Here is a 20,903-nt window from a genome sequence, read left to right as displayed (position 1 = left end):
TGACTTTTTGACAGGGTACTTACTTTACATCAGAGTTTGCTTAACACAGTTAATAAAACCACCAAGCTATAAACCATGGTTTACAAAGCAAAAAAGCTGCCAAATATCTACCCTCATAACCAATACAGTATGGTATGTTCTGATGTGTGAATGAGACCAACATTAAAGACATCATTATCCAAATTCCACCCCAAAGAAAGGAGTTGCCATCCCAGTGCTGGCCTTTTGCAGAATGGCTAAGCTCCTTCAAACAAGCAGGGAGAGGCTCGGATTTTCATAAAGCTTCAATACTCCTGCTTGGTCCAGATGTTTCTCTCTGTTCAGGGATTGCTACAGAATAAAACAAGCATCTTCTCAGGAGTGTTTGCTTGGCCTATGGCTCTTTTTTGTTTTGGGGGTTGCTCCTTCCCTAATTTCTCTGTGAAGAGAGCCTCCCAGCTCAGTTTGCTGAGGGTTGAATCTCCCTGTACTCTGCTTTCTTTGGACTGCACCCTCAGAAGGGAGAAATGCCCAGTGAGAGGGAGGCAGTTGCTAAGGGATGGGCTGCAACTGCCATAAGGGGATCAGTAAGGGCTTTGTATAGGGAATGACACCCACAGTCCCTTCATGGGCCTGCTGCCATGGAGACAAAGCCTCTATCTATGTACAAAGAAAGTGATGTTTGGATTGCTGCCCTCATTAGCAAACAGGAGAATGCCAGGGGCAGCCATGCTTTCTGTCTCTTGAGGAATCATCTCTTCTCGGACAACCAGACTTTTCTCCCTTTCTATTTCCAGATTCTCCCTCTCCCGAGAATCAGGGAAAACCCCTTTGCTCGTTTAACTATGAATATTTTTGGGAATGAGCCATAGTAAACACCTGTTTCAAGAAAGCCTGGAAGCTTCAAAAATTGTGAAAATACAACGCCAAGATGACACACATGGACACACACACAAGAAAAACCCTCTGTCCCTTGCAGGTCTCTCAATTTGGCTAACTGTACAGTCTCTGCTTGATTTCCCCAATATTCTTCTTGTGAGTCTCCTGCATCCTCAAAAAGCTGCTAGAACCTTGTCCCACAATGTATTAATTTATTACACTATCTTCTTTGGCTTTATACTCAAAAGACAAGGAATGGGAGGGGAGGAAGAAATTGCTCACATAAATGTGCTGTTTATTTAATTTATTTATGTACATTACTTAGACTCCACCCACTTCAACAAAGTCTATGGGGCTAGAGTTGATGAAGCAGCACGAGCAGCTGTACATAAATCACAACAGACAGTGAAACAGCAATAGTCTGATAAATTTGCACTTCTCCAAATTTTGGCCATAACATCAATACAACCATAGACACATCCTTTCTGACCTCCACGTAGCCTTCACATAAAAGTATATCAGGGGAAAAAAAATGAGTCAATCATTTTTATTTGCATCTCTGTGTAGTTCAGTGATAGAGATGATGCTGGACTCTAGCAACCACAAAACTGGTAGGGATGGTGGGAATGACAACCCCTCCAGTTTTAAGAAAAAAAACTCAAGAGACTACTTACATGTAAGCTAACATATAACTGTTACCAAGCTGATAATGTGCTAGAATCTCAAGGGATTGAAGCCAGACCGAACAGTTATGACACAGAGTCAGAGGAGGCTGCTGTCTTGATTCATGACTTTTGATCCAAGCCCTACCAGGATGGTTGAAGGGTGTGCAGCCAAAGCACCAGTGTGACCTGAATATCTAGCAGTATAACAGGGGAATGGATGGGAGTTGCTATTCATACTATGCTCTCCCTGCTGGTTTCCTCTGAGCAAGGGCCAAGCAAGAACAATGCTAGGCTTGTTGTCACAGCTCCTGGTTGGTCAGAACACTGGGGGTGGGGAATGGAGGATGGGGGGGTGGGGGAAAGAGAGAGACCAACCAAGCTTTCCTGGAATATTGCAGAACTGGAGGAGGGCGAGAAAGGAAAGGATTGAGAATTTCAAAGAAGCTGAAATCAGGAAGGGCAAACTTCATTCAATTCAACTACCCCCTGCTCCCTACCCCCGAAGCATGCAAGTACACAGGGCGGCTATTTCCAAGACAATTGCTCAGACTTGTTACTGTTGGAATAAAAAGAAGGGTGAGATGGCAGAAACGGTTTCACTATTTGCATAGTTGCTGATGTAAGGTTTTAAAAAAGCACTCATATTCCTGGAGTTCATAAGATCTGAGGAAATATCTGAGGTACTGTCATTTTGCCCCAGTCTGTACAGTGCATAAGGGTAAGAATACAGCAGCGGAGTAGTTTTAACTATGGACCTGTATGGAAGACATGAAGATTGTAACAAGACCAAGTGTAGAAGAGGGTTCCATAATCAAGGCATCATCACAGAAAGGGAAATTGTTTCTTTTCGTAGTCCTACAACTCAATGGATAGATCACCCCAAAATTTTATTTTGCAATGCACAGTTGGGCAAAAGTAGCACTGCAATGGAGAACGTGAGCTAAAATATTCATAGGTGATATGAGGAGGCAGTGAATTCTGACAACTTCCATCTGAAGACAGAATTTATAGTCAAATATATCCTATTATCCACCACAGAAAGCAATGTTTCCATGGCAAGTTTTAAGAGTTTCCTTAAACAACACAAGTCAATTTGGAGATTCCTTGGAGGTTTAACTTAAAAATGTAAAAAGATCATGCGCTGGGATTTTCAGTGGCTATTAGCATACTAGACTGGGGGATTAATCCAAATTCAAAGCAGCTAATCATGCTCAATTCAAATCAAAATTTACTTATGGCCCAAGAGGAAACATGCCAATCATGCTGAAGAGGATCTACAGAAATCCAAAACAACTGGAAAGCATTATGTTGGGGGTGGGGGGAGAACAGACCTAGGATATGGAGAATCTGGAGCCCTCCAAATTCTTGTTTTACACAAAAATTCCCATAATGACTTGGCCAGACTAGTTGGGCTTATGGTTTTAGCACTTGCTCAGGCCATTCCTGTTTTTATTCCAGAGACATCCAGTTATACAATATAGCTTCTTGGCTTGATCCTGAACCAGATTCTAAAATAATGCTGAAATTATCATAGATCAGAAATTGAAAATAAATCTTTAAATTAAAGTCAAAATATTGAGTTTTATTAGAGTGTTCCAGTCAGTTTGGTATAAGAGAAAAGTTATGTTACATTCTAGAAATGGAGCTATACTATTGTGTTGTCTAGAGGAACACAAATTTTTGGCAAAATGACAAAAACACCGTAGACAATAGCAATGGCTCATTGTCAAGCAACCCTAAGCCATTTATTAATTGGCTCCAATATTCTCTTGCTGTCTTTGCTAAACATCTGTTTCTTAACACCAGATTTATTCCCTTTATTGGCCTACTATTTCCATGGTCAGTGAGAATGTTAGCTGAGAATAATGGGAATCGTAGTCTGATCGGCCTGAAGAATATGCTGTTGCAGAAATCTCACTAAATCTATCCCACAAAGAGCCTCACATCTTTACTAGAAGAATACTGGGAGAGGTTTAGCTTGTTTCCTTCCTAACCTTTCTAGAATGACATTTCTAACATCTCAAGAACAAACTCCTTTATTTATTATTGTGGTCTCTTTTTCAAGGCAAGGAAGTTTTCCTCTTCCACAATAGGAAAAAACCCTCAGAAGAATCAAATCTTCGTATACAGCAAGGAAAAGGAAGTATGGACAAACCACCAGAAGAAAAAAGGTAACAGTGCAACCACCACCAACATAAAATTGTTAATTTATTGTTATTTTGAGCCAAAAAAAGTACTGTTACAAGATTTGTTTTCCAGAGGAGGTCAAAGTATGAGCCAAAAATGTACCTTTAAAAAAGGAATAAATGACACTATACAATTGATTAAATTAAAAAAGTAAAATGCTTCCCTGTGCAGTTCTGTGAAAATGAGAAGAAAAAATGAAATTAGAAAGCACCCTCCCACTCTTGAAGGAAGCAGCTCATGGCAGGATGGGCCCTGCAACTGTACACCTGTCCATAGCTTACATGGGACAGAAAGAGATATAGCCACCCAGCAGCATCAACTATCTTTACAAGAAACAGTATTAGCTTATAATTGCATCTTCAAATATTTTCCACAGCTTCACTTCCTGAGCTTCTCTGCAGCTGCTTCAGAGTGAGTCAAAAGGATACGTAGAAGCACTAGCCTAGACTGACCTCCCTTAACCAGGAATATCATAGGCTTTGCCAGAAACTCAAGCACTCTATAATCCAAGGGGTTTCTTATACAAACCCACAGAATGAAATTCCCTCTTCTACTCAATTATCCTAAAATTTTACCCTTGAGTTTGAGAAACAAAGTTTCCATAGCTCTCCATACATTGGTGGAAGGAGGAGGAGGGATTTAAGATTAAAGGACACCGAGAAAAGTGTCCTGGCTCTCACAGTTTCATCCTGAACTCTGGGCAAAGACAGCCTCTTCTCCACACCTTCCCTGCTCTAGAACTCAAATAAGGTCTGTGCTTTGAGTGAACCGTTCTATGAACTCTGTCTTGCTCAAAAGGCTTTTGAATGGAACCTTTGCATAAGTCATTCTGTTCCTCAACAATCCACAAATGTCTGAGGGAGGAGACAGCCTAAAACATGGACTCAGTGAATGCTAGCGATCCAAACCTAGTCACTTTGGCAGGACACCAGAATCCTAAGTCATCTGCATAGTCACAGGATGTACATCATGCACTGCCTGCTTCCATTCAGGGAGATATCTTGATCCTTGCAAAGAAAGCTGCCTTACGGGTTTTCAAAGACGGGGAGCGCATCCAGCAATAATCAGATATATTTCTGAAACACAGAAGTAGTAGCAAGAGATGGTGTTCTGTATCTTCAAGTGCAAGGTGAATGAGATTTAAAGCTCAGATCAAAGGGCTTCACTCCTGCCTGCTGGAAAACAACCAAACCGGCCATTGTTTCTAAGGATTTAATGGCAAAGGAGGGAAAAAACAAAACCCTTCATTGGCTCTTCCCTAAAGTCTTGCACAGACGATGAAATGCAAATACTGCTCTAGAGGCTCTTCTGGGGATGCCTTTCCCTGCCCCATAATCATGCCATATACAGAAGGAGAAAAGAGGTGCTAAAGATGGAAGGAGAGAGTTATCTTGCAGGGAGAGTTATGCACCTAAAGTTATGCTCTGTACCCAGCAAGATCTCACTTGTTCTGTGGCTGCTTGTGACATCCCCAATACTGCATTTGTTACTTTCCCACCCCATCCATTAACTGCTGCCCCCTTGACAGCTGACAGGCCCCATTTAGTAACAGTATAATTGCTTAAATTAAAAAATTAAAATATATATATACATATACATATACATATATATATATATATACATATACATATACATATACATATATATATATACATGGATCTTTGGTTATTCGGGTTTTCTCCCGCGTAAAATTGGAAGTATTTGGCGACGTTTGATGAAGACTTCATCGAAACGTCGCCTAAATACTTCCAATTTTACGCGGGAGAAAACCCGAATAACCAAAGATCCACATACAAATACCCGCGAAAACCGCAGAAAACAAAACTGTACACACACTGACAACAACAGAACAGTGCCAAAATCAGAGTAAGGAGCAAAAGAGAGGAGGGGGCAGACAGTTTCTTTATAATAAAAACAGGAGTTCAATCTCAGCTGAAGAGGGTTCTGGTGTCCCCTAAAAATACCCATCTAGGGAAAAAGAGGTGGGCAAGAGGGATGGAAAGAGCAGGAGATGGGGAAAGGGAAAGGAGGAGGTGCGCCTGGCTTTTACAATCGCATCTTCCCGATCCAAAACTTGAACAAAGAGCTCTCAGCTTCGCCGGGACTTTGAATGCTGAATAAGCCACTGTAGGGTGATATCTGTCAAAGAAGAAGGTAACAATTTATGACCATCGAGAAGAAAAGGAAGATATGCTAAACTTTCTTTTCCTTACCTGGAGGTGAAATAAAATGTGCAGAGGTTTGCCCAGCTAAAAGCCAGATCTTTTCTCAAATGCTGGCTGATTCAGTCTCACAACCCACCAGAATTGATAGAGGGCAAAGGGTGATGTGACCAAAATCTTCCCTCTTCCAACTATGAAATGAATGGAAACCCCAAAGGCATACAGAACCCTCATAATAAAATTGACTATAGAGCTCAGTTGACTTGGCTGAACCTGTCCACATTATGGGAAAAACCAGCAACTGGGGTGTTTCCTCAAAGGAACTCTAAGATTTAGCTGCAGATTCAACCCCCATCGGCACCTTCCAAGTTGTTACATACTCTGACCATACTCTGATCTTTCCCAGCCTTTTATTTTCCAGCTTACCAATGTTGTCTTTTTCTTTGCAAGAAATTGAATAGCAACAGATCTCTCGGTCCTGGATGGCAGACAAGTTCCTGAAAGAGATGTAACAGCATGAAAGATCAGAAGTCTTAGAAAAGAAAAAGGACAACTTGCACAAAAGAATCATTGCCAGCCAAAAAAAGTGACCAGTAACCTGCATCTTAAAACATAATGACAAGAGGACAAGTTCAGAACATTTCCTTTTGAATGATGACCTCACTACTCATGAGATCCTGCTGTCCTCATTTATCATCTCTACTCACTCTGTGTCTCCTAAAACTTTGGGAATGTTATCCTACAGCCAATCTGATTTAAGAGTCAAATATTGTTCACATAGGCTTCACACAACCATTTACAAAAATCTTCCACCTTTAAAAATAAAAGCCATTTTAACTTGATTTCCAGGATAGAGTATGAGGAAAAATAAATAATAAAAACAAGAACTTTCCATTACTAAAGTGCAAGAGATGGATAACAATAGTAGGAAAGCTCTTAAACGTTGAAGATTGGCAAATTCCAACTGACAATGTGTTCCAAAGTGTCACTTTCTCCAAAGTGAGAAAGTTTTCATATTTGCACCCTGTTGGTATGGATTTAAAAATAATGATCTCATTACTGTATGCATATGGAACAGATTGCCTAAATTAGCTCTGACAGCCATATCTGATTAAAATATGCTGTAAAAAGACCCACCCAACAATTAGGACTAACACGAACTCTGCTATTCCAGAAAAGCTTGAGTGTGTAAGCAACACAACAATTTCTTCTAATAAATAAGCATCCATAGATTTTGAACCACAGAGCAAGTATGAGATTGCCTTCTAGTGGGTGGTCAACCCTCTCTTAACTTTGAAGCTGCAAAGTTGGGTGAAAGCTGGCAGTTAACAATTGTGGCTTATATTCAAAGCTTGAGAAAGGCTGGGATCTATTGGCATCTGTGAGATCACAGTCATAAGTTGCCCCCAAACTCCAGGCCATTCAAAGCCAGATGGGTAACTCTGCTGGACGAACAGACTTGGGCATCATTCACAGAAAGCACACCAAATACCCTGAAATAGCAAAATAAAATAGTACATATTAGCCCCTGTTATCTCTTTCACCTCAGCCTCTTCTGAAGAGCTCAAAGAAAAATGGTTGCTATTTCTGCCCGAAAATACTAATGGCGCTGGCACACAACAATGCTCATCATTCACTGCCCAAACTCTCTTGCCAAGAGAGGAAAAAAATTAGGGAAGATTTGGTGACTCCAGTGTCTCACTCGCCTAAGAACGTCTGTATAAGATCATGGACTCTTTCAGATACAATCATTTTAGTTTATACCACCTTTACGGAAAAAAATATTAGTTTCTTATTGCAGGGTGTTTCGTAATCTTACAAAGAAAGTGGAACCCAGTAAGGATAGCAGAATCCTGCACAGGATCCTTCACAGGCAGGACTTAGCCAATGATATTTCTTCCCCTCTCCTAATTCCCTTCTATTTTTTTAAGTTGCCTACTTTGAATGAATCCTTGCTTTCTTGAGTCTTCTCCTTATTTTAGCAGAAAATATTACTATAAAAACAATTCCTGAAATATGTGAACCCTGCCAACAATTGTTCAGCCTCTCTGGGAAAAAGGAGAAATGAGCAATACTTGCCTGCCTATGCTGCCACCATGTGGCAAAGGCTGTGAAAAACTCAAAGAGCATGTTGGCTTCTTTCAGCAAATTGCATTTCTGTGACCCAATATGGGTTCATAGTGCTTTTATTTCCAGGACTATCCCTGGACTGTAATTTTCTCAGTAAGTGGTATCTCTGTTTTGTTCTTATAATTATCAGTGTTCAAACAATGGGATATCCAGTTGCATTTTGATTTTGAAGATGGCTTTAAATCCCACAGGGGTTACAAAACCATCTGTTGAAAATAAAAATTGTGGATGGCTCTATGCCTATAATTTATCTTGAAATATGTAAGGACTAAAGAGAAATTTTCTGACAGTAAGAAAAATTAATAATCAAACAGCCTGCCTGCTGGGGTTGTGGGTTGGAAGATTGGAAGTCCATTTGTCCGAGAAGGTACAAGGTCTACTGCCATGGGCATGGGGCTGGACTAGAAGACCTCCAAGGTCCCTTCCAGCCCTATGATTCTATGTATTCTGTGCTTTCTCGCTGATTAAAACCATGTAGTGTCCAATATGATTTGTCATTGTGCTCCTTTCCAACTATTTCAGTTCTGAAGCAAACAGCTGATATAGAGCTGATACTGTGCTCTTCTCCCCAAAGCCTTTTGCTCTTGCCTGAGATTCATCACCACCGTCATCATCATATGTATTCATGGGATAGTGTCCCCTGTTAAAAATACCTACAATGTATTATCAATAATCTACACTATACTTGAACATAGTATTCTCCAAGGTCTCTGATGATTTGCAAACTCATATAATAACAATGCAAGTAATCTAAATAGCAAATGTACATCTGAAAAAAATACAGTCCATAAATCAAGTTAGTTAGACTCACAGGTTGGATGCTACCGGTCCTGCCCAGCTCTACAGAACTGGTAGCTCTGAAGAGCAGCAAACACGGAACAGGTTCGGTGTTTGCTGCTGTTTGGCCCACCCATTCACCCAGGCTCTTACCTGTCCTTTATTTCCTGCTTTTTCAACCTCAGCTGCTTTGCATGGCACAGCTGAGGTTGAAAAAGCAGGAAAATAGTGGCTTTTCAAACGCTGCGCACTTGCGTGCAGCCCTTTTTCAGCTGTCTGGGCGCCACAGCTTAAGGATTTTTACATGCAAAGCGCGCATGCATGCACAAAACGTAGTCACCGAACTGGTAGCAACCCCGACCTGGTTAGACTTGTACAAGTTCAAGAATGAAGGCCTTGGCAAGCTTCAGTATCATATTTCAGATGTTCAACTAGGTGGAAGTCTTCATAAATACTGCCTGGATATTAGGCCTGGATGTCCTTAGAAGCAGATCTCCCTTTTCAGAAATCTCAGGTGTCATTGTTCAGGAAGGTTCCTCTACAAAAATAATTCCTTTCCAGGTGGGAGAACATTGATGGTAAAGAATAAACTGGGAGTATCAAATTGGTTTTAAAAAAAGGAGATACTGCAATAGTGGGGGGAAAGAAGCATGCGCGCTGATTAATTTGGAATTGAAAGCAAATGCTGCTTAATAAATTGCTCTGGTGTGACAAAAAGAACAAACATGCAGCAATAAAATGCACAAGACTGCAGCAATAAAATACACAGGACTGAAGCAATTTGAGGTATGCTTCACATTTCTTCAAAAATCCCACCAGCAAAAGTGAAGCTTGAAGAGATTTGGGACTTTGTTTTTTTATTAAGGAGATTTATATGTCTACCCAACTTACAGTGACTCTGGGTGGCCTATTCTAGTTGTCCTGATTTAAGGCTGATACTTAAACTGTTGTTAAAATGATTGGTGAAGAGGAAAAAAAAATAAAGAAACTGTGATATACTGAAAACTTGGAATTTTATTAGTTTATGAAGAACTGGATTTACCAAGCTTAACGTAGAGTCACAAACATGATTTTGCTTTGTTGGAAAGAAACTGCTACTAGAAATTTAAAATCTGGACTGAAGTCAAGGCTCACTTTTGGTCTTTGACCTGGTTTGTTATTAATAAAATGGAGATACTAATTAATCAAAATGATTCTGTAAAGACAAGGTGTGATTTGTTGTTTAAAATCTGTTGCATGTGTGTGTGGGGGGGGGGTACGCATGCAATTTACGTGTATGTATAATCTTTGCCTGAGAATATGTTTCTCTCATATCTGAAAGAGGTTGTAATCAGACCCCAGTCAGAAAGCTTTACTCAATCCAATGTTGGACAGTTATAGACTTGTTTACTCTCCCCCCACCCCGAGATATTGTAGAAAAAGTAGAAGTCCTACAACTGCAAAGGATCCTACAGGCAATAGATATGGACTCTTTAGTTGTCAAGCCAGAATACAGCATGGAAACTTTTGGCTTGTGGGTGACTTTTGGACAGACCAGGATCTAGACTTTATAATCCTCCTTTTGATACTATTGACCATGATAGCCTTCTGAACCACCTCTGTTCTGCAGTGCTTCCTCCTCCTGAAGGATTAGTGCCATTTGGTGGCAAGGGAGAGGTTTACTCACTTGTGGAATGTTTCTTCTATCCAGTTCTTTTTAAGATCTCTAGGAAATTGCTAAAGGAAGTCATCAATATTGTTTGGAATCAATATTAAGCTGAAGGTATCTAGTTATATATGATGTTTCTAGGCCAATATATTATGTCGCTAGGCCAAACAAATGTCACAATGGAAGTTGCCTATACAACCAGATCAAATAGGGCCATTTCCTCCAAACCCTATCTATATGGGATTGTCACATATTGGAGGCTCTCGGTAGTTACATCCACGCTTTGAAACTCCCTCTTAGTGGGAATTTGATCAGCTTCAGCCATCCTAGACTTCAGGCAAGCTTTAAAGACCTACTTGTTCATTCTTGCAGAAGAGAAGGATGTTCTCTGACCAGAACATGGGAATGCTGGCATGTACCTGTGGATATTTTTAATTTTATGCTATTTTCTTACTGACATTGATTTAAAGAACACTTACTGCAGATACATAACAAAAAATATAAAGTCCAAATCCTGGTCTGTCCAAAAGAACAATGAAAAGAAATAACTGAAGTGCATTCAGAAAAAAAAACCTATATAATACATGCTACACAAAAACTTACAGGAACTTATCTACTACCCTGTCTCAATATCTACAAAAAGTCAAGTTTTCAGTGATGTCATGGGACATCATTGGAGTAGGAGCTGTACAGATTTCTGGGAAATATTATTCCAGAGCACAGGCACCACAATGCAGAAGGCAGGCGTCAAAGGCCCCTAACAGATAATGTTGTTTAATCAAGGGAGCTTGAACTATACCCACTCTGCTGGATCTTAACGGGTGGGCAGAAAAAATTGGAAAACTGAAAAAGCTTCTTGGCTGAGAAGCAAAATGTCTTCAAAGAAAACAAGAAAGTCCAGTTGCCTTTTGAAAAAGCATCTTTGGGATATCTAATACTCCTCCTTCCTTCCTATGTTTAGTCACAACAGAAGTCCTTTGAGGTTAGCTGGCCTGAGAGAGAGTGACTGACCCAAAGTCACGCAGCCAGCTGGAGTATTTTATGTTTATATTGTTTATATCTTTTAGACTGGTGAAAATGGGTGGCATATAAGCAGTGTAACTTTATAATACCAAAACGAGCATTTATTATTATGATTATTATATTTTTATTCTGCCTTTTATATAAAAATAGCATATTGCATAATATCCAGATGTGATGTCCAAGAAACTAAACTCAAGTTATAGCCGCAATGGAGGCGCTCCAGCCAAACTGGAGATACTGAAGACAACAATAAACACTTACATTTTTTCAATTAGCTCTTTCTCATCCAAGGCACCAGCCAGATCTCGCTTGTTCCCAAGAACTAAAACCTGCAAAAGAGAATAGGACAGTGCTCTTAGTCTGATACGTGCAAGCTGCAAAGAGTTATGGAACAGTCTGAAATGACTCCATTGTTCAAACAAGCTGCATCTTGTGCACCAGTGTATACTTTCTGAATTCAAGAAGTTTCTTTATAATCCAGGGAAAGTCTGCCAAGCATGAAGTTGGAAAAAACACAACTTGGCTTGAAAGAGAAAAAGATAATAGGAAAGCTGTCTCTACAAATATTTAAAATACCAATTTGTAAAATGCCAGATGGATTTTACATAAAAGAAGCAAAACATTACATTGCTTTAAGGTTAAATGCAGATATGAATAACAATATTAATAATTTAAGTGGTTCCCTTGGAAAGACATTCATGGAAAAAATCAAATGCTCATGGAGGGCATATGATTAACCTTTAAATGTATTCCCTGGGGGCAGCCAATACATCTTTTGTAACCAATAAACAGAAAGTTGTCTAGTGTCCAGATATGCTATTAAAACCTAGCTACCCAAAAGAGTACTTGCTTCTTTTCTTTGCAATTACTTCACTCTTGGCAATGCTCCCTATGGACCAGTTCAAATGGCAGCATACTAATTGATAACTGGTTTTTTTTCTTTTAAAATATTACCCTACACAATTCTTGACTTCCTAATTTTCATAAGACTTGGACCATGAAACTCTCTCCCAAAGACATCTATCTCCCCATTTGTTTTGCTAAAGACCATACCACTGGTGTAATAGTCGAAGGATCTGGCAAGCAATGGAAATCACAGATCTTTAAAAAGGCAACATAGTGCATTTCTGTGTAGCAGGTTTAAAGAAAGGAGTGAAATGACCGTCTCCATATATTTAATATCATTGCAAATATGTGTTACGTATTCACATTTTTTGCCTCAAATAAGCTATTTCATTGTCTAACTAAAAAATTAAAAACTCCGAGGAAAGGATTTTAATTCATAGAAGGTAGAAACACTCAGAGTTGCACTTAGATTTGCATATATCTTTACAATGTGTGCAATAATACAGTGTGCTATTTCTATCTTCTATCTGAACAGTAGCCAGTGGGAGCACCTATCCAACTCTGGCTCTGTGTCAGGCTCTGTTAGTACTTGGATGGGAGACCATCAGAAAGTTCCAAAGCTCTAGGCTAAAAAAATAAATGGAAAAAAAAATAGAAACAGCATGGAAGAAGAGACTAGCAAGCTCCTTCCTTACTATTGGCAAAAAAAAAACCCTACATGCTTATATCCATATAGTCATCAGAAGCTGAGAAAATATTTAACTGTGGATGCGCTAAAAACTAAGTATTAATTATATTAGTAAACTTCAGCCTTACTTTCTAGGAGCTTATTGTGCGATATTTTTCTTTTTTGCATTCCAAACAAGAAAGCCACCCCTATCTCCTGCAATGTTGTAAAAACAGATTCTGCCCTTTCTTACTTTTCCAATAGTCCTTCCATAAAAGCTTACACATCCTAGAAAAGATATATCTCAGCACCATGTGGAATAGTCATGAAAATGAGAAGTAGTTGGTTCCAAAATCTAGTCTGTAGTTTTTGAGAATATTGAGATGAATTTTTTACTCAATCCGTCATATGGATTAACTTGTATATACTTTACCCTTTCCAGAATTGGATCAACTTACAGGAATGCCTTGGAGTTGTGGTTTATCAAGCAGGTTGTGCAATTCATTCTTTGAAGCTTCGATCTTCTCCTGATCTGCAGCATCTACCATGTATCTAGAATGAAACAACACATTACTACTGAGCTGGGAAGGTGATACAAGCAGTTGCAGGTGGCAGCCTAAGATACTATGTAAGAGCTTAATCAGGAGTGGGATAGTTTTTTTAACAACTAGTTCTGTGGGCATGGCTTAGTTGGTGGGTGTGGCTTGGTGGTCATGTGACTGGGTAGGCATGGCCAACTCGACATCACTCATGTCAAGGGGCACTTCTTCTCACCTGGCCTCTCATGACAGTGGGGATGCTGCAACGGTCATAAGTGTGGAAAATGGCCATAAGTCACTTTTTTCAGTGCCATTGTAACTTTGAATGGTCACTAAATGAACTGTTGTAAGTCAAGGATTACCTGTACAAAAATACAAAAAGCTTCTCTGCTTGTAAAAAGCTGCCCTAACTACCAGTCATTAGATTAAAAATACCTGTAAGCCGAGGTTACAAATCAGGCAGGGTGCCAGAGCACCTTGAGGAATTAAAATAGTTAAAATGCAATGATAACTATCAGCAGTCAACTCTTACTCATACAGTGAAACCTTTTAGCAGAGACGTCATTTAAGCTCTCCAGAAAAAGCAATCCTTAGATCCATTTGCACCACTTAAAGATACCAACTGGTCTCATTCACTTCACAAGATATCCTAAGGAAATCATCCAGATTTAAGGAAAAGTCACATGCCCCCCCAGAAAGGCAGTAAAAAAATCAGTGCCAAGCTTGCATCCTGCCTCTTGGAAGTATACCCCAAAAGGACAGTGCCAGATAGTACTAAAGCAGTGAAGGAAGACCCCCTCCTCAGATAGAAAAAGAAACCATGAGGCAGGAAAAGATTCAAACATAATACAAATAATTAAATCACAACAGTAGCTGTTGCTTGTTGAAGCTGAATAGGGAAAATTATCCCATCAATAAACACAGGATTAAATGTCACCAAGCACAGAATTAACCTTCACCAAAAACAGGTTTTAGACGAAAACTCAGAAAGGGTATGTAAACTCACGTTTGAATGTCAATCTTTCTAGCTAGCCAAGAAGCCTTGCTGAATATCACTCATCTTGGTTCCCTTTCACTAAAAGTTTTGTTACATTATTCAATTATTTCTTCAAAGTGCTTATTGTCCAGGGAAGTATTTCCTCCCAACAGCAGTGTAAAAATCTTAAAACAACCCTTCCCCTTTAAGGAAGTCAAGCCCCAGAAGCTCTGGAAACAGGAAATCTAGGCGTACTGGCAAGAATGTAATAAGGGTGGAAAAAAACCAAAGAAGATTGCTTCTAACTGGTTCTCCAAACTGCTTAGAAAGTTAACAAGGGGTTCTATAGAACTGGACAGAACCGGTAGAATCCCACCCCTAAGCTTAATACAACATCAGCTAACCAACCTCCAGCAAACAAGATGGATTATTCTGAAACTTTATCAGAGTCTCATTAACTGACTGGTTACAAAACTTGGGTTTGGGCAGCATATTTATTCAACTTTTCATACCTTAGGAGGTACTTACTCTCCTAGTGGCATTGGGATTCTAGTTCTACAAATATTTGTGAAGAACTGCTTAGGCAGAGCTGAACATACTTTGAAAATAATGTATGAGACATGCTTCAGACCTCACACAACACCTCTCTGCTATTTATCAAAGCATCATTCACCACTGCTTTAAGAAGCCCATTCTTGAGACAGCACCATAGAAACTTGCTGAATGAATAATAGAGAAGTGTTGTATTTATGCAATATCAGAAAGCACTTCCTTCTCAATCTTTTCTGAAGTATACACCATTCTACTTGTATAGTCTACATTCCCATTCATTTGAAGATTACTTTCATAAAAAAGTACAAATGACACAGAAGAGCTGTACAGGGGTAGACAGGATGTTTATCAAATAGTCTTAACCACATCTTAGTAAGAAGTTACTAAAAATGTTAAAGTTCTTAAGGGTTAGGAAAAAAGATAACAGCAGATAATTAAGGCAAGATTTTAAGCTATTGATTCTGTTTACAGATACATTCAATATAGATGACATTTTGGATTCTAAGAGACATTTATTATCAGTTTCTTAAATTTCCAAGAAAACAGAACCTTTGCCATTATTTAGGCTTTAGCTCTTACTTCATCTTAACAGCTTCCTGAATTTGCCCATCTTTGGACCATCCCGATTCATGACCCTTGTCAGAATTGCAACCACCAGCAACCACCCCAAAGGAAACTGATCAGGTATTGGGTAATTCAACAGTCAGTTAATCTAACTGTTGGTTGCACATAGCAATTTCATTCACCACAAGCGAACTTACATCTATGTTCAATTATTCACTAGACAAAATGTGCTAGGCTAATTCTATTTTTTAAAAAACAGCAGGAAGCAAATATAAGACAATGTCTGCAAATTTTCTAGATTCACTTTTTATGTTATAGAAAAACATGAAAACATTATGTTATAGAGTGTTCAAGGAGAATTCAATGCATAAAAATCCAACTGGAGTACAGTATACAGTTCAACATTTTCAACAAAGCTGAATTAAAATGACTTTCCAATTAATTAAAATGTCTTCACAACAAGGGGATAGTGGATTATTTTGTAACATTTGCCAATATATGTGAACAAGGCCAGAGGCTTGCCTATATGGAAAGGGAGGCCCAGGCTAAAGAAGACCTAATTCAGCATGTATATCTGCAGAAGTAATAGAGGGATTGGCCACTACTGGAGGTTGCACTCACTGATAAGGGGAAAGACAACCATGAGTGAAATAGAAGGACCATGGGTAAAGATGCAGCTTCATAAAAGGGTAGTCTTGAACTGGATATTGTTCAGTTATATGGATTTCAGTTCCTAGAATTCCTGTCAGCATCACTATAATTGAAAATTGTGCGAATTAAACTTGTCATACATGATGGATGCCTTGATTAGGGAATATTGATATACAACTTTACATAAATGAACAGAGATGAATGTTTCTAACAACGAAGTCCTTTAGAGATAATTAGAAGTAATCCATGGGAATGCAGGGAAGAAATAAATGCCAATTGTTTATGTGACTACATAATTTTCTCTACATCATATCTCTCCCTCCTTCTTATCTAGCAGGCTAATAGATGGGTCAGAAATAGCTGATTAGTAATAAATTGATCATTCCTGTAGTATTATTCTGAAGAGATTAATCCCATGTGTGTGTTAAGCATTAATACATAAAGAAGACACAATTCTGCTTTATCTAGATTGAGATTCAACAAATAAAATCCAGTTTTTCAGCTAATTCCAATCTCTGTCAAAAATCAGAAAGCATTATTTTTTCCCCTAAATTGAGAGGAATAAGTATAAAACTCCCTCTCTTGCCTATCTTCTCCCAACTCAGGCCTTTTGGCTGTCCTGTACTCACCCACCCACCCCTGGCAATGTCCCTGAGTCATGAGGTGAGTTAAACCTGAAGAGCGGTAACTTTTCCACAGAGCAGGTGCCAAAACAGAGAAGGTGCCTAAGTCCATTTAAGACATTGTTTTAACAACAGGACTTGTAGCATGCCTATTTTATCAGGTCTTCCTGGACAGGCTGAAGCAATCTGTCCTTCAGGCCCTTTGTTGGTACCTTGAATTGTATCCAGAAGCATCCTGGTAACCAGTGCAGTCTGTGCAGCAATGGTATTACACAGATATACAAAAATGTCTCCATAACTACCTGCTACCTGAACCACCATATTTGACAGCTGCAGTTTCCAAGCTGTCTTCCAGGGCAGTCCCATATTGAGTGCATTGCAATTGTTTACATGTGAGGTGACTAGAACCTGAGAGACTGTCTATGGAAATTCTCAGCCACTCAGATCATGGTGTCCCAAAGATACTTTTCAAAAGACAACTAGACTTTCTGGTTTTTTTTCAAGACATTTCACTTCTCATCCAAGAAGGTTATTCAGCTCACTTCTTGGATGAAGAAGCGAAACATCTTCAAAGAAAAAACAGAAAGTCCAGTTGCCTCTTGAAAAAGTACCTTTGGGATAACCTGAGTGATTATTAGAAGAGATGCAAGGTCCAGGAAAGGGCACAACTGGCATATTGGATAAATCAGGGGGAAAGTCCCCTATCCACAGCTATGAAAAGGGGAGGCAAAAGTTTGTTATGATGCCTAACTTGCACTTAGCCATACTACAGTTAAAGAGTTAGAACTAATTGCAGGTTTCCACCCTTCTTTGTGTATTATTCCTGCCCCTCTATAGGGAAGCATCAAGCACATCTTACTTACCATACTCTTAGTATGCAGACAAGAACTACTTACACTATTGCACTGACACCACGGCAATACCTCTCCCACATGCTACGAAAACGAGGTTGACCTCCAATGTCCCAGAGCTATACGGAGAGAGAAACAGAAAGGATGAGAAAAGAGGAGGATATGAGGCCTTACAAATAGATTTATCCATATTATCTTGCATATGCTATACTCTACATACATATTCTATTTTCCTAAGTAATACAATTCTCCCCAATTACGCCATGGACCGTATTCATTTATAGCTAAGGAAAATAAAGCTGGAGGATTACCAAGATAGCCCAGAAAATGGATTCCTCAACTGAAATTCTAGATCCTACCGAGAAACATTCTCACATTCATAAAACTTGCAAAACTCTCCACACTTCAAACTATTAATATGCATTACATATATATCCAAAAAGATTGAAATGACAGGAGATATGTGCACTAAATTAACACACTCATATTTTTTCATCATTGTAATATGTCTATACCAACTACTGATATATTGCTGATACTCCTTTTCAAATTTCCACTGAAGTCCTCTTTTTTCCTAAAAAAAAAACTGGATAATAAATCATCTAAATAATGTACAGAAAAATTTGCCTTAATAAACACATGTCAATCTGCCCTTATTTTAGCCTCCCTGAACTCTAGAGTTGGGAACCCGTAACTCAAAAACAGGATACAGCAATCATGTTATAGTCTCTGAGAATAATATGGACCATAAATAATCTGTAACAAGTATTAAAACAATTGTGCTCTGAAAACCCACTTCCTCAACTGAAAGTAGCCCAACATTTTAGTAACATTCCCTCCTAGGTTCTTGTCCTACTTTAAGAGTCACCCTGCCTTCATCTACAGAAAGGCTCCTGTTGCGTAATCATCTAAAAAGTGCAGCTTAGCCTTCATACATACCTCCCAATCTCCTCCAAATCAATTTTCATCAACATCTATCAGAGCATCCAAAGGCAAAAGGGTCATCTTATTTCAGTATGATTTTACATGCGAAAGAAGCAGATAAATTTTAATTCCCGTTAATTCAATTTAATTTCTTAATCTGCCTGGATGGCTACAATCTAGAGTACCCCAAACACTATGTTTGAAATCTAGTCAAGATGTTTTGTATCTTACCTTTATAGTTACATTTCCCTTGGTGATTTTTCTCATGTTGAAGCCCACTGTTGGAATCATATCTTCATTGAATTGTCCAGACTAAACAAAATTTTAAAAAAAGATTTGTCATTCATTAGAAATGTCTACATTTCTGTTTAGCTACAGCAGTCCATCGTTATAACAGAGGGAGATAAAACAGAAATCAGAGGACTGAAAGGAATCTTAATTCCTAGATACTATAAGAATGACTGCTATTTTTTTTTTCAGATAGTCAAGCATCTCGAACAACATATCAAACAACAAACCCATCCAGGAAATAAAGTAACGGGGAGGAGGAAGAGGAGAAAAAGCAGCCTCAAAGACCTGAAGCAAAAGCTATACCACCTGTCTGTATGGATAGATCATAGACGATTCTCAAGTAGATCAACTGAATCTCATTGGTACCCAGGGTATTCATTGTAATGCAGCACTAGTATGCAGCACTTGGTTTCCTTAATTAACAAAAAATAACTGTTATGTTACTGCTGCTATACAGTCTATTTAGCATACAACTATAATTAAAATTGCAACTAATACTCATAAGATGTATAGGAATATAAACTTACCTATCATTTCCATGTTGGGTATTAGAAAGTTTACAAAATACAATCAGTATCAGACTGCAGCCTGATTGAAAATGACAACTGCAAGTATTTTATGGGTCTCAATTGTTTTATCTGATAGAAATCAACTGAACAAATCCACAGATAAAATATAGCACAAAACATACGGTAGTATCTTAGTAATAGTAAATTGTCATTTGTTAAGTAGAACAGAATTTATTACAATCTGATTATTATTTATCTGATTATTTATTATTGTGATTTTTATCTTCACAAAAGGGGGAAAAATATATAAACATGTATTATTATATACACTGGAATCCCCAAAGTATAAAACTGAACAATTTCAGATGAAGGATAAGGGTTTTTTGCTTATCGTAACTTCAGTTATCCTGGATTTGTTGTGTTCCATATATCTTGTAACATTTGTCTCAGAATAATCTTCGAAATTAATTTTATCAACCCACTGCTTTTTTCTTTCGATAATTTACAATTTTAAAATGACCAGCATTTAAACATTTATCATTTTAAATTTGGTAGCAGAGATTTAAGAATCTTGTGAGTATATCTAAGTGTCCGCAATAAATTTATCTAATTCTGATTTTTAAAATGGAGAGCTTTTAGCCTCTGGCTTTTAAAGATTTGGCACATCAGCAAACCTTCCATGATTCTCAAACTCTATGTTTTCTCCCTCAGCTTTTCATTTTAAAAGGCATATCCTGATCTTGCCAGAGAGATAATAATAGACTGCTCAAAATCTACATGCTTCAATAGGCCAACCAGCTCACACTGCACTGGGATTTAATGCAACATGCTACTCTAGACCTTATTTTTCCAGCAATGATAAGATTTTACTTAAGCAATAGACTCAAATATCCTTGTTTTCTGTCCATTTTTTTTCTAAAACAGACTGTCAATACTGCACACTTGAGAATTTTTATTATGATGGTATTCCTAACAGAGGAGATTAGCCAGACTTTAAAAGATACAAAAATTGCATATTTGAAAGACACTAAGTGAGAATTTAAGGCTATCTTCCCCAATCCAGTGTGCTACAATGATTAAAATGCTAGACTAGGAAGATGGAAGACCCAAATTTCAGACAACTTAGCTATAGAAAGTTACTGGATGACTTTGAAACAGTTTGTCTCTCAACCCACCCAACCTCCTCATAGGTTTATTGCTTTGTAGCAAAACTGGAAGAAGGATCAGCAGTATATTGCCTTGAGCTCCTGAATGAAAGCAGGGATATCAATCTAATAAACTGGGCTGTAGAGCTGGGAGCAAATCTTAGGATGTTTAGAGGACAGCAGGGCTCTTAAACTGTTTTTAAGGGTACCTGCTAGATCTTTGCAACAGGGACTATCTATTTCTTGAAGAAACAATAGATATGACAAGCAAGAATGGCTCTTTAAAATATAATACTTAATAATAAAAAGATACAT

The 20,903-nt window shown here is 38.5% G+C and overlaps 1 protein-coding gene across 1 annotated transcript in view; it reads right to left on the bottom strand.

Moving 5' to 3' along the window:
• Positions 1-3,698: 3,698 nt before the first annotated feature.
• ARL8A (ARF like GTPase 8A) overlaps positions 3,699-20,903 on the bottom strand; it is a 35,764-nt gene continuing 18,559 nt past the window's right edge. Inside the window, exons 2-7 of the mRNA XM_026712932.2 lie at positions 18,875-18,955; positions 17,765-17,838; positions 13,422-13,515; positions 11,712-11,779; positions 6,299-6,369; positions 3,699-5,849 (exon numbers count right to left, since the gene is read on the bottom strand). Of these exons, the coding sequence (XP_026568717.1) occupies positions 5,800-5,849; positions 6,299-6,369; positions 11,712-11,779; positions 13,422-13,515; positions 17,765-17,838; positions 18,875-18,955 (438 nt within the window). The 3' untranslated portion in view covers positions 3,699-5,799. The remainder of the gene's footprint in view (positions 5,850-6,298; positions 6,370-11,711; positions 11,780-13,421; positions 13,516-17,764; positions 17,839-18,874; positions 18,956-20,903) is intronic.

The sequence above is a fragment of the Pseudonaja textilis genome, chromosome 3 (genome assembly GCF_049901715.1).
Source record: "Pseudonaja textilis isolate UNSWEBS1 chromosome 3, rPseTex1.2, whole genome shotgun sequence".
Taxonomy (NCBI): Eukaryota; Metazoa; Chordata; class Lepidosauria; order Squamata; family Elapidae; genus Pseudonaja; species Pseudonaja textilis.
This window is presented reverse-complemented; position numbering and strand designations above follow the sequence as displayed.